This window comes from Amblyomma maculatum, chromosome 1, assembly GCF_055883805.1.
Source record: "Amblyomma maculatum isolate TAMU_Amacu chromosome 1, ASM5588380v1, whole genome shotgun sequence".
Classification (NCBI taxonomy): Eukaryota; Metazoa; Arthropoda; class Arachnida; order Ixodida; family Ixodidae; genus Amblyomma; species Amblyomma maculatum.
Window position 1 is genome coordinate 301,424,237 of NC_139344.1, and position 12,059 is coordinate 301,436,295.

At 48.2% G+C, this 12,059-nt stretch overlaps 1 protein-coding gene across 8 annotated transcripts in view; it reads right to left on the bottom strand.

The window, feature by feature from the left end:
- Positions 1-12,059, bottom strand: part of LOC146206929 (solute carrier family 15 member 1-like) — a 413,844-nt gene that overhangs the window by 93,526 nt on the left and 308,259 nt on the right. For all 8 annotated transcript variants that reach the window (XM_084596447.1, XM_084596907.1, XM_084598780.1 and 5 more), the window contains 2 exons: positions 163-240; positions 22-104 (listed from right to left, as the gene is read on the bottom strand). In XM_084596447.1, coding sequence (XP_084452573.1) covers positions 22-104; positions 163-240 — 161 coding nt within the window. The remainder of the gene's footprint in view (positions 1-21; positions 105-162; positions 241-12,059) is intronic.

The window sequence follows — 12,059 nt, forward strand, 5'->3', positions numbered from 1 at the left end:
CAATTATCATGAGAAGCTCACCCATATGCACTGGAGGACTCTGATGACGACGTTGCCCGCCGGAGGCACCATGCGGTAGAGCGGCTTGCCGATCATGAAGAGCACTGCACACAGCCAACGTTAAACTGGCGACGGGCAACAATCGGCACACCGACAACTTACCCAGGGCCAGCACCATGAGCGCAGCGGGCACACCGAAGGCCAACGGAAAACAGAACATCTGACCCAGGCAGCGCTGCACTGCGAATGCAGGGGGAAGGATGCTTACCCTGAACAGGCGCCTTTGTCCAAAACATGAATTGATCGCAAGGTTTCCATACCACCAAAACACTAAAACTGGGACCCAAAGTGAGGCAACACCACGGTAGGGAATACCTTTTGCAATCAATTACTCAAATATAATGAAGCATACCATAAGGACTACACTTAGAGACATCAGAAAGCTAGAAAGCCAGAGTTCTCCTTGAACGCGTGTATTCCGCAATATTCGCTCCCCCATCTTTAGTTTTCAATTGTGCACGCAAGGCGGTGACTATGAGCGGGAAATTTCTCCTGGTTTGATGCGGTGCTTCGTCTCTCAGACACTTAGAGCGAATCGTACAGCTGATATTACGTTCGGGCTGTCGGAATGCTCATGTAGCACAATCAGGGTCCGAAGTATGGCCCTAGTACATCCAATGTGGACCACCTATGCGAGCCCCGGAGGGCCTAATATGGGATTTTGCAACGCAGGCCCCTGTCGACTCCCAGTAGGCTGCCTGAAAATACCCAAATCAGTCCCACTTAATAGCGAGGCAGGAGGCCCATGTAGAGGTGCTGACATTCAACCTGTATTCGTTGACGAGGATATCCTACCCTGTTTCCCTGTCAGTCCTATGGCCATTATTTAAAAAGAAAGCTGATTTTTGACAATTTACCGAGATGCACGCATTCGAATATATGAAACTTGTAGAATAACCTCACAAAGCGGCTTCGCGCTCTCAATAAAGTTAATTATGACGTATTAAACTATTAAAATTACGACAATCCTCAGGCTTCTCCTCAAATCATTGCAGCAGTGCGGTGAAACTAGACGATGACGTCAAATGGAGGACGTTTCGAATTTCAGCAGCTTTCGCCGAATCCTTTCTGTGAGTCATTCGAAGCAGCTCAACAACACCTCGCGAATATCCTTTGTCTTGTTCCTCGGAGCAAATATTTCTGTGTTGGAAATGCATCACCTCGGCAGATGATGTAATCAATGGAATTCCTGCTGCGGAGAAGCCTGAAGCAGTTTTATTCGGCGATTAAATTTAAATGTTAGCACAAACCGTCTTGGCAAGATTAAACCTTTAATTTAGTTCTAAAACCGCTTCAGTTGACCTGAAACACGGTTGTGCAGCTGTTTTAAAATAATGTTCAACCAAGTGTGCCCCTTTCTTATTCATCTCGCACGCCCGTTCTAGGCATGTCCCCATCTCTTTTCACCTAGCTATGTGGTCAGATAGACAGTGCGGAAATTTTTGACTGAAAATAAGTATCATAATTACCGCCGAGACCGCGAAGACAAATGTGAGGCAGGTGTCTTTATGGCCGTAAACGCCGAACCAGTCTCTAGCGCCATGGTAATTGACTCTCCTTAAAAAATTGTTTGTGTCCGTGTTTTCTTAGGTTGCCAGAATATGCTGTCCTATCGACTACGAAATGCCCCTTCACAATTTTCTGACCACTTGCATGATGTTTTAAATATCTTAATGTTGCGTTTTACACCCTGTCCACTGTTCTTCCTTGGCGACTTTAATCTACCGATGGCCTCAGCCTAGTCAAAGGCGCGTCCATTTGGTCTAGCCTACCAGAACTGGTCCGAATTCAGCCAATCTAATTAACCTAATCTTAGCCCCCGACCCCGCACACTCGATGACGTTTTTTCCAGGCATGAGTGACCAATGCTTTGTACGACGGCTAACCGCATACTACGCACACAACTTATGCACCTCAAACAATGAGAGGCTATAACAAAACTAATTATAGTGCAAATAACCAAGACCTAGAAGATTCCTTCGATCATTCAGTGGAGGAGAGCTGGATTCTATTAAAAAACAAAATTATGGCATTAATCAACAGGTATGTGCCATTATATACACTTTCAAGGAAAAAAGCGACCTCCTTGGTTCACAACAATGCTGAGGCTACTTAGCAAGAAGAAAAGGGCTGTTCCGTAAATCCAAGCCAACCAACAGACCACGAAATTTGTTTACATACCATGACGTCGCATCGAAGTATTGCAATGCCTTTGTAAAAAGTAAACACATCATTCTTCGCAGATACTCTTCCCTCTCTTCTTTCAAACAACCCCCCTAAATTCTGCTCAGTTATCAATCCGCCCAAGAGCTACGCCATATCTCTTGTTGATGGTACCGGTCTAGTCATCCCCTATAAGCAATACTCTGACGTATTGACGGTACTTTTACCGAATCCTTCTCAGATGCCACTACTGCTTTAGTATCCCGTTGGAAGTGGGACTCGGGTGCCGCCGGAAGGATCCTCGGCTGCCTCGACGCCCTCTCCACCCAGGAAGAAGTGCCGCAGAGCGAAGGACTTGGTTAGTTTTGGTTCATAATTAAATAGCATTAAGGCGCAAAAAACAGACAAGACACAAAGTAGGTGCCCGGACGAAGCGCTAACTTCCAACTGGTTTTATTTCATGCATAAAACGTACTTATATAACTTGTCGTCACATGCGCAGGCAGGTCACCTTAAGCTCAAGAACGATATGGTAAGGCGCGCTCCATTAAATTCTTTTCACAGTTATACAATGAAATTGATGTGTCGCTTACGCACAAGGTGCCTTTCGTTTTCATAAAAAACGCTTCTATCAACTACCTAGCATTAGTATCTTTGCTTTTTCCCAGAATGCGCACATCAGCGAAGCATGGCTCACAATCGCGGGACAGGCACTTATTAATGTGCTTAAATGTGTTCCTTCCTTGTTCTGCTCTACGTTTCTCTCATGTTCCCTCATTCGCTCATTCAGGCACCTGCCAGTCTGACCTATGTAGGAGTGCCTGCAAGAAAGGGGGATTTCGTAAACTACCTGTTCAGCATATTTCACGAACGGTCTCCTGTTTTTGCTGCACAGCCTCGTTCCTTAGTGTTCTCTTTATCGGTACGGGAGCAAAGGCCACCTAGCTTTCTCGGTGCAGAAAAGGCGAGCCGTACACCATGGTGGTTGGCAACTTTTTTCAAATTATGGGCCACACGATGCACGTGTGGCACCATCACTGGTCTTACTTCTCTATATAAGCTCTATAAACTACTTAAGTACGTTTTATGCAATCAATAAAACCAGTTGGAAGTTGACGCTTAGTCCTGTCACCTACCTTGAGTCTTCTATGTTTTTTGAGCGTTAAAGCTAATTAATTATGAGCAAAGGAGTTGAGAGTAGAAGGACGAAGACTTTTTTTATTTGCATATTTAGGAGGAGTAGAGTGAGAAGTTTGGGCTTAAACTGAACATTAAAAAGACAAAGATCATGGCGTCTTGCCCTATCAAGTCCTGGAGCATCAAGGGACAAGAAGTGGAAGCTGTGACAGATTTTCTGTTCTTGGGCGCCAAGATTACCTCGGAAGGAGACTCTATCACCTGACTGATGGTATGGATATGATTGATAGTAGAGTACCGTTTCCGAAACCCTGCTTGATTATTTACTTGATTGCAGTCTAAGGTGGTCCTGATTCTATTAGCGATTACCTTAGTAAATACCTTATACGTAACAGACAGTAAGCTGATTGGTCTGTAATTTTTAAGGTCCTCAGAGTCCCCGTTCTTGTGAATGACGATAATGTTTGCATTCTTCCATGGTTCTGGTACCGTCGATGACACCAGGCACTGCGTATACAGGGTGGCCGGTTTTTCTAGCACGATATCCCCACCGTCCTTCAGCAAATCTGTAGTTATCTGATCCTCTCCAGCTGATTTCCTCCTTTTCATAGTTTCTAGTGCTTTCTTGACCTAATCCTTTGTCACTGGTGGAACGTCTGACTGTTTTTCCCTACCGCCAATCTCATTACGGCCCTTACTACTTTGACTACTGTAGAGATCTGTATAGAACTCCTCGGCTACTTTGACTATCTTGTCCATATTAGTGATGGCGTTGCCCGCCTTGTCCTTTATCGCATACATCTGGTTTTTACCTATGCCCAATTTCTTCTTTACCGCTGTAAGGCTTCCCCCTTTTTTTCAGTATGCTCAATTTTCTCTATGTTATACTTCCTTATATCGGCCACCTTGCGCTTATTGATTAGCTTTGATATCTCGGCCAATTCGATCTGGTCTGTTGCATTGAAAGCTTTCATACTCTGGCGTTTCTTAATCAAATCTTTCGTTTCCTTAGACAGCTTACCGGTATCCTAACTATCCTACCGCCGACTTCTTCCGCGCACTCAGTAATGATATCTCTGAAATTATTGTTCCTTGCCTCTAGGGTAATGTCGCCATCCTCAATTAGAGCTGAATACCTATTCTGTAGCGAGATCCTGAACTCTTCTGCCCTCCCCCTCACCGCTAATTCGTTGATGGGTTTCTTTCTTACTAATATGTTGCGTTCCTTCTTCAGATTTAGGCTAATTCGGGACCTCACCATCCTGTGGTCACTGCATCGCACTTTCCCGACTACCTCTACATCTTGCATAATGGCGGGGGTTGAACACATTATGAAGACGATTTCATTTTTAGTCTCTCCGTTAGGACTTTTCCATGTCGATTTCCGGTTCTTCCGTTTGCTGAAGAAGGTACTCATGATTCGTAAGTTATTGCGCTCTGCAAACTCAACTAGTAACTCCCCCCTGCTATTCCTAGAACCAATGCCATAGTCACCTACTGCCTTGTCTCCTGCCTACTTTTTCCCTACCTTGGCATTGAAGTCGCCCATTAGTACAGTATACTGCGTCTTTACTTTTCGCATTGCCGATTCTACATCTTCATAGAAGCTTTCAACTGCCTGGTCATCATAACTACATGTAGGTGCATAGGCCTGTACAACCTTCAGTTTATACCGCTTACTAGGCCTAATCACGATGCCTGCAACCCTGTCATTAATACTATAGAATTCATCTAAATTACCCGCTATATACTGTTGTGCCTGGCCAAAGCCGCCCAGAAATTCAGCCGGATGCCAAACTTCTTCGGCGAACGCCTCCTTCACAGACTCTGGATACTTCTCTGCAAAGCACCAGTGCACTGGAGGCGAGCCGTACCAAAGGGACAGAAGCGACGTGTTTCAACATGCGCTGAACGTCCAGACAGCACGGCGCGCCGTGGCCCTGACGGTGAACCCCTTCTCGCCCCGCGGCATATTTGAAGCGAGAGCGCAGCAAGCTCTCCCATTGGCCCTGCGAAAGTGCTGCCGTCGGATTGGACCATTTTGAGCGTCAACGGTTCTCGGCAACGGAGTCTCAAGTGCTTCCGTTCGAGACTCCGAGTGTGAGTTCGTCACTAGCGTCCATCAGGAGCAATTCGCCCCCTGACAGTGCGGACGCGGCGGAATCTCCCCGGCCGTCGCTGCGCGAGAACAGTCGCGTATGGCTATGTTAGCTTTCGGCCCCAGAGCCGATCTTGTTGTGTAAATACATGTAAATAGTGTATAAAGCCTTTTCTTCATCTCACCAACGCCGACTCGGATTCATCGCTACCGCCCAGGGAGCTGACAGCCCTCGTTCACGAAACGGGTGACGAGCGCTGCGTTACCAACTCCTTGGCACAACCCTGTTGACGGTGGGCTACTGTGTGATAACCCCACCGGCACAATATTGGTGGCAGTTGCAGGATCCACTGGCACAACCCTGTTGACGGTGGGCTACTGTGTGATAACCCCACCGGCACAATATTGGTGGCAGTTGCAGGATCCACTGGCACAACCCTGTTGACGGTGGGCTACTGTATGATAACCCGATCGCGAAAGGAAAAGAAGCGGCGATCCCAGTGTCACAAATGCACCCGTGCTCTGAAAATGCGCGATTGGTGCGCAAAGCGTAAGGAACGAGACAGATCGTTCAACAAAGCGAGTAACTTGTGCTCGTCTGTTCTTTCACGCACAAAGTGGAAAGAAAGGTCTCGTAGAGAAATGGACAGCCGAGGCTGTAGCGGAGGGAGGAGAGCCAAACCGCCCGAATACTGCTACGCATTCTGCCGCTTGCGGAAGAGAGCAGCACAATGCGAACTCAGATGCTTTGAGTCATGCATTCATAACATAGTTACCTTCGACGAGCGTTTCGTCGCTAACGGTAATGTTCTAGGCAGATTGGGGCAAAATTGAATGACCTCCTTGCTTCCTCAGTTATGGTCTACGGTCCAAGTGATTTCAAGGAGACTCTTTTCCATTACTGATTGATAATTTTCCTTGCTACTTAATGTATCTTTAATATGCAAAATTGTTGTTTGAACCTTGTGTACTGCATCCTATACACTTGTCTCTTGTTGTAGTGGGAGCAAAAAGGGGACAACAATTTAGCTAATTGAATTTGAAATTTTGCCTCTGTCTGGTGTTTGACGGGTGACCGAGGGTACTTGCTTGTGTTGGGTGTTGCCTGTTGTCGGTCGGTTTCACAAGCCGCAGAACAGTCTACCGTTACCAGTGGCGAGTGGCAAGGGCATCGGAGCGACCCGAGCGAAGTTGATCGGCGTGCCCCGGCAACAAGGCTGTCGGCAGAGATCCTGACCTGGCGATTGGAACCCGAGGCACGTGAGGCTACCTGGCGCCCGGACACTGTACGTGAGCTTGGAGGAACCTGGCGAACAAGCGCGCCCGGCATCCGAGCCACATGCGAGCAGCTCGTCTTCCCGGCGCATTGTCTGATGGCGGGGGTGCTGTTGTGCCTGGCCAAAGCCGCCCAGAAATTCAGCCGGACGCCAAACTTCTTCGGCGAACGCCTCCTTCACAGACTCTGGATACTTCTCTGCAAAGCACCAGTGCACTGGAGGCGAGCCGTACCAAAGGGACAGAAGCGACGTGTTTCAACATGCGCTGAACGTCCAGACAGCACGGCGCGCCGTGGCCCTGACGGTGAACCCCTTCTCGCCCCGCGGCATATTTGAAGCGAGAGCGCAGCAAGCTCTCCCATTGGCCCTGCGAAAGTGCTGCCGTCGGATTGGACCATTTTGAGCGTCAACGGTTCTCGGCAACGGAGTCTCAAGTGCTTCCGTTCGAGACTCCGAGTGTGAGTTCGTCACTAGCGTCCATCAGGAGCAGTTCGCCCCCTGACAGTGCGGACGCGGCGGAATCTCCCCGGCCGTCGCTGCGCGAGAACAGTCGCGTATGGCTATGTTAGCTTTCGGCCCCAGAGCCGATCTTGTTGTGTAAATACATGTAAATAGTGTATAAAGCCTTTTCTTCATCTCACCAACGCCGACTCGGATTCATCGCTACCGCCCAGGGAGCTGACAGCCCTCGTTCACGAAACGGGTGACGAGCGCTGCGTTACCAACTCCTTGGCACAACCCTGTTGACGGTGGGCTACTGTGTGATAACCCCACCGGCACAATATTGGTGGCAGTTGCAGGATCCATTGGCACAACCCTGTTGACGGTGGGCTACTGTGTGATAACCCCACCGGCACAATATTGGTGGCAGTTGCAGGATCCACTGGCACAACCCTGTTGACGGTGGGCTACTGTGTGATAACCCCACTGGCACAACAATAATTATTGACAAGGAAACCTACTCCTAGTTGTCGCCTCTCTGGTAAACCTCGATAACAGTACATGCCCATCCTTCAGTACAGTATATGCCTCATTCGGCCTCCTAACCTCACTAAGCCCTATGACACCCCATTTCATGCCCTCTAGTTCCTCTAACAACACTGCTAAACTAGCTTCACTAGCTAGGGTTCTAGCATTAAACGTTGCCAGGGTCAGTTTCAAATGGCGGCCTGGCCAGCGGAGCCAGGCATTCTAAGCACCCCCTGCTGTGTCACAGGTCTGACCGCCGCCGTGGTCAGTTGTTTCGCAGCCGCTGGTGACTGAGGGCCGGGGTTTTATGGAACTTATCATAGGAGGTTGCGGCCAATTACTGCACCAGGGTGGCCAACTCCTGCTCTGGTGAGGGAGTGCGTTGGCGGAGGTGTTCACCGCGGGGGAAGCGGTGGCGTAGCGGTAGAACATCCGCCTCGCATGCAAGAGGACCGGGGTTCAAATCCCGGTGCCACGCAATTCTCCACCGGATGAAAAAAAAAATCCGCATGTCGATGGAATTGCATAAACAGGTTTGGGGTGCGACCTGATGCCGGTGAACACCTCCGGCAACGCACTCCCTCACCAGATGAAAAACTGAACAAGGGTAAATGGGGTACCCCATTTACCCTTGTTCAGTTCTTCTACATTTATACTCCCATGGAGCACATGGAGATGTAATCAAGGCAGTCAAGACTCATGCTCATCAAACTACTCGACTCATCCGTCGTGTAGTACCTCGGAAAACAGGCCTTCATGAAAGAAATACACTTCGCCTCACACAAGGATACGTTACCAGCAGAGTCGCATACGCTCTTCCATACTTCCCCTCATTAGCAAGCAACGTGATCGAGTGAACGCCTTACTCCGCAGTTGTACATAAACAGCCCTGCGCCTTACTCCCAGCACCTCAACACTCCGCTTACTCAAACTTGGGGCCCATAATACTTATGAAGAACTCCGTGAAGCCACGCTGCAGCCCAGACGGCCCGCCTGTCGCGTACGTCAGCAGGTCGCGCACTGCTCGCTTCTCTACACATCCCCAATAGGACTCCCATCTAAAGGCACCCCATTACCTCCTGCAATTCGCTCCAAAATTTTGGTACTCCCCCTCCTTCCCAAAAAGATGAACCCAGAACGAGATGGGAAACGTAGAACAGCCAGGGCGCAAGCCTTACTCAGACAATATGGAGAAGACCCCAGTGTAGCATATGTAGATGCAGCCACCTATGCAAACACCCATCGTAATCTTCAAGTGGTGCAGCGCAACGGCCTGAAGCCTAGACAAGAGAATGGGACAGACACAGCGCTGAACTGACAACATAAGTTTATTCAGGGTGCCAACGCTATATATACCTGCAGCGCCAGGGTATATATAGCGTTGGCCAGACCAACTGTCAGACTAACTAGCCCTCCATTTCATGTTGTATATCCATTGTAAGGTACTAGCAGTTACTAACAATCATGCAAAACTTCTCTCTGCTTGCTCAGTTCTCACCGATTCTACAACAGAGGCTAAGGAGGCAGCCATTGCGCCAGCCATGACATCCACACCCGCTGCGAAAATAATTTCGGATTTCAAAGCAGCTATCCTGAATTTTGCCAATGGTTTAGTGTCATCCAACACCCACCGCCTTTTGCGTTTTTGTCAACCTTGATAATCTGTCACCCTTATTTGGACACCCGCGCATGCGGGCCTTCCCGGTAATGAGGAGGCTCACTCACTGGCCCGAGGTCTCACTTTCCAGGCTGGGGAGGAACAGTCTTCCTCAGATGCCGGGGAGTGCCTACTGTCCTTTCGTGACATCCTTACCTACCACCGCGAAAATAGGAGGACTTACGCACCCCCTGCCCCGAATCTTAGAATAACACAAGCTGCCCATTGGCGCAAGCTACAAACGCGCACAGCCCCATACTTCATCCTTCTACACGCCCGCTTTCCTGACCAGTTTTCTTCTTTCTACAAGCTCTGTGGCAAACCTGGCGACTTTCTACACATATTAGTCACCTGCCCCTCATTCCCTCATCCTCCTTCACCAGAGGTGGCCCTAGATTACTGGAAGAAGCTACTCACCAGTACCTCCTATAAGGACCAGCGCAAGATCATTACATGCGTTCTCGCTCGGATAGCCCTCCCAAGGGCTTTCTTTTGCTTTGTAAGAGGGCCCTCCGTATATGGAGGGGGCTCTCAAATGCCATGTAGGGGGCAACGCCCCCATCCTCTGTAATATTGGCAGTAAATGTTTCTACCACCACCAGCCACATACAAGCGAGCTCGAGCAGTGCAGCAGCACTTCGTCGTTCTCATCCTCGTCTCCGTGATATCCTTGCATAGTTCATCCTCGTCTTCGTGATATCATCGCGTAGTTCACTACATTATTAATATTATCGGGCACGTGGGGACTATGTTGGTCTCTTCGGTTTCTTCTGTCGACTAGTCCCTTTTAAACGAAATTAGTGATGCTGACGAACAAGTCAGTCGGTTCACTAATTGTTCTTAACGGCATACGTCAGTACATACCACTGCATACTCGTAGCAAGTTTTCTTTTTGGTTTTCCGGGCAACTAAGAACCGCGCTAAAACTTAAGGCGCACAATAAAGCGTAACGCACTCGGCTTGATATGTGGGCAGACGACTTTCGCCGCTTGCGCTCCCTTTGCATAAGCGAGATCATGACTGTTATCTTGAGTCTTTGGAGAAGGATGCCTCGCATCATCGGATTGAGTTCTGGCGATAAATTCGCTGGCGTTCTCATAAATATGGTTTGCGTATTAACTTAGTTGACGCTCACGGGTGTGAAATTCGAGATGTTGACGACAGTTTTGCCCAGCACGTTTACTCTGTGCACAAAATTCCAGATGATGATTCCGTTCGCCTTTCATCTTGTGCGCCTAATTCCGCTCTCTTTGATCCGATTAGTGTAAGCCCTAAACGCCTGAAACCATCTTTGCCCCCTCGACTTGATGGCATTCCAGCCGTCATAATAAAAGCATTCAATAGAATCTTCTTACCCGTTTTAACCACAATACTTATTACCTCTTTGAAATATGCGGCCTTTCCTCGCCTGTGGAAAATGCCACGCGTTTTTCTTGTCTTGAGATTGGGAAACAAAAAAGATGTTTCTAATTATCGCCCCATTTCTCTGCTGTGTGCAACATGCAAGCTTTTTGAATTAGCCTTGCATAAAGCACTTTTCTTTCATCTCAAACATGTCGTCATACCCAATCAGCATGTCTTCATGTCGGGTCGTTCTACTACAACTAACCTAGTCACGTTTATGATGTCCGCCTCGGCTGCAGTCCTTCAGAGAGGACAGGTTGAAGCAGCGTACTGGGATTTGAGCAAAGCTTTCGACGTTGTCACTCGCTCATTACTTCTCAAAACGCTTCTGTTTTCTGGAATTCATTCATGACCCTCCTGCGTAGCTACCTCCTTGATCGCTCCTGCTTTGTCAGCATCAATGGACAAACCTCCTTCGTTTACCCTGCAACCAGCGGTGTTCCTCAAGGTTACGTATTAGCCCCGCTTCTCTTTTTTATTAATGACGTTTCGTCCATGGTCAACATTTCCTGGTTCATCTTTATACTGGTGATACAAAAGCATTCAAGGTAATATATTATTTTCAAGATTGCTTGTGTTGGCAATCGGAGATATCTGCTTTCTCTAATTGGTGCCCGAAGATTGGGCTTACACTCAATTCTTCCAAAACTAAGGTTGTCTTGTTTACTCGTAAAACACAACGTTCTTTCCTTATTCTGTGAATTTTATGATGCTGCAAAGGGCTGATGAAATTAATGACCTCGGTGTACATCCGACCGTACCCCCAGCTTCTTCTCTAATTCGAATCGCATTGCTCTCCGAGCTATGCGCACACTCGGATTCATCTGCAGGCTTTCGCGAAAGTTCCGTCACTCCACTTCCTTTCTTCAAGCTGTACTTGTCCGTATGCTTGCCGCTATTGGAATATGCGTCTGTCGTTTGGACCGCCACTTGCAAATCAAACTCTGATAAAATCGACGGAGTACAGCAAAAGTTTTTACGTATGTTTCAACGTCGTTTTTCCTGCACAACTTCTAGCTCTTGCTCCACACGGAGTAACTCGCCGCATCTTCCTTCTCTGAACTGCCGTCGGGTCAGGGCCGATATCATTTTCTTGCACAAACTCCTCCATGGCCACATACGTGCTCTAATATCCTGGAGTGCATTATTCGGCGAGTTCCGCGGAAGAGCATGAGAGAATTCAGACCATTTCACGTTTCTCCGCTTCTGCATTCTCACTCCCCTCTGGAGAGAATTCCTTTTTCACATTCCTTTTTATCGGTTTCAATTATTGTATATATTGCACTTGACTGTA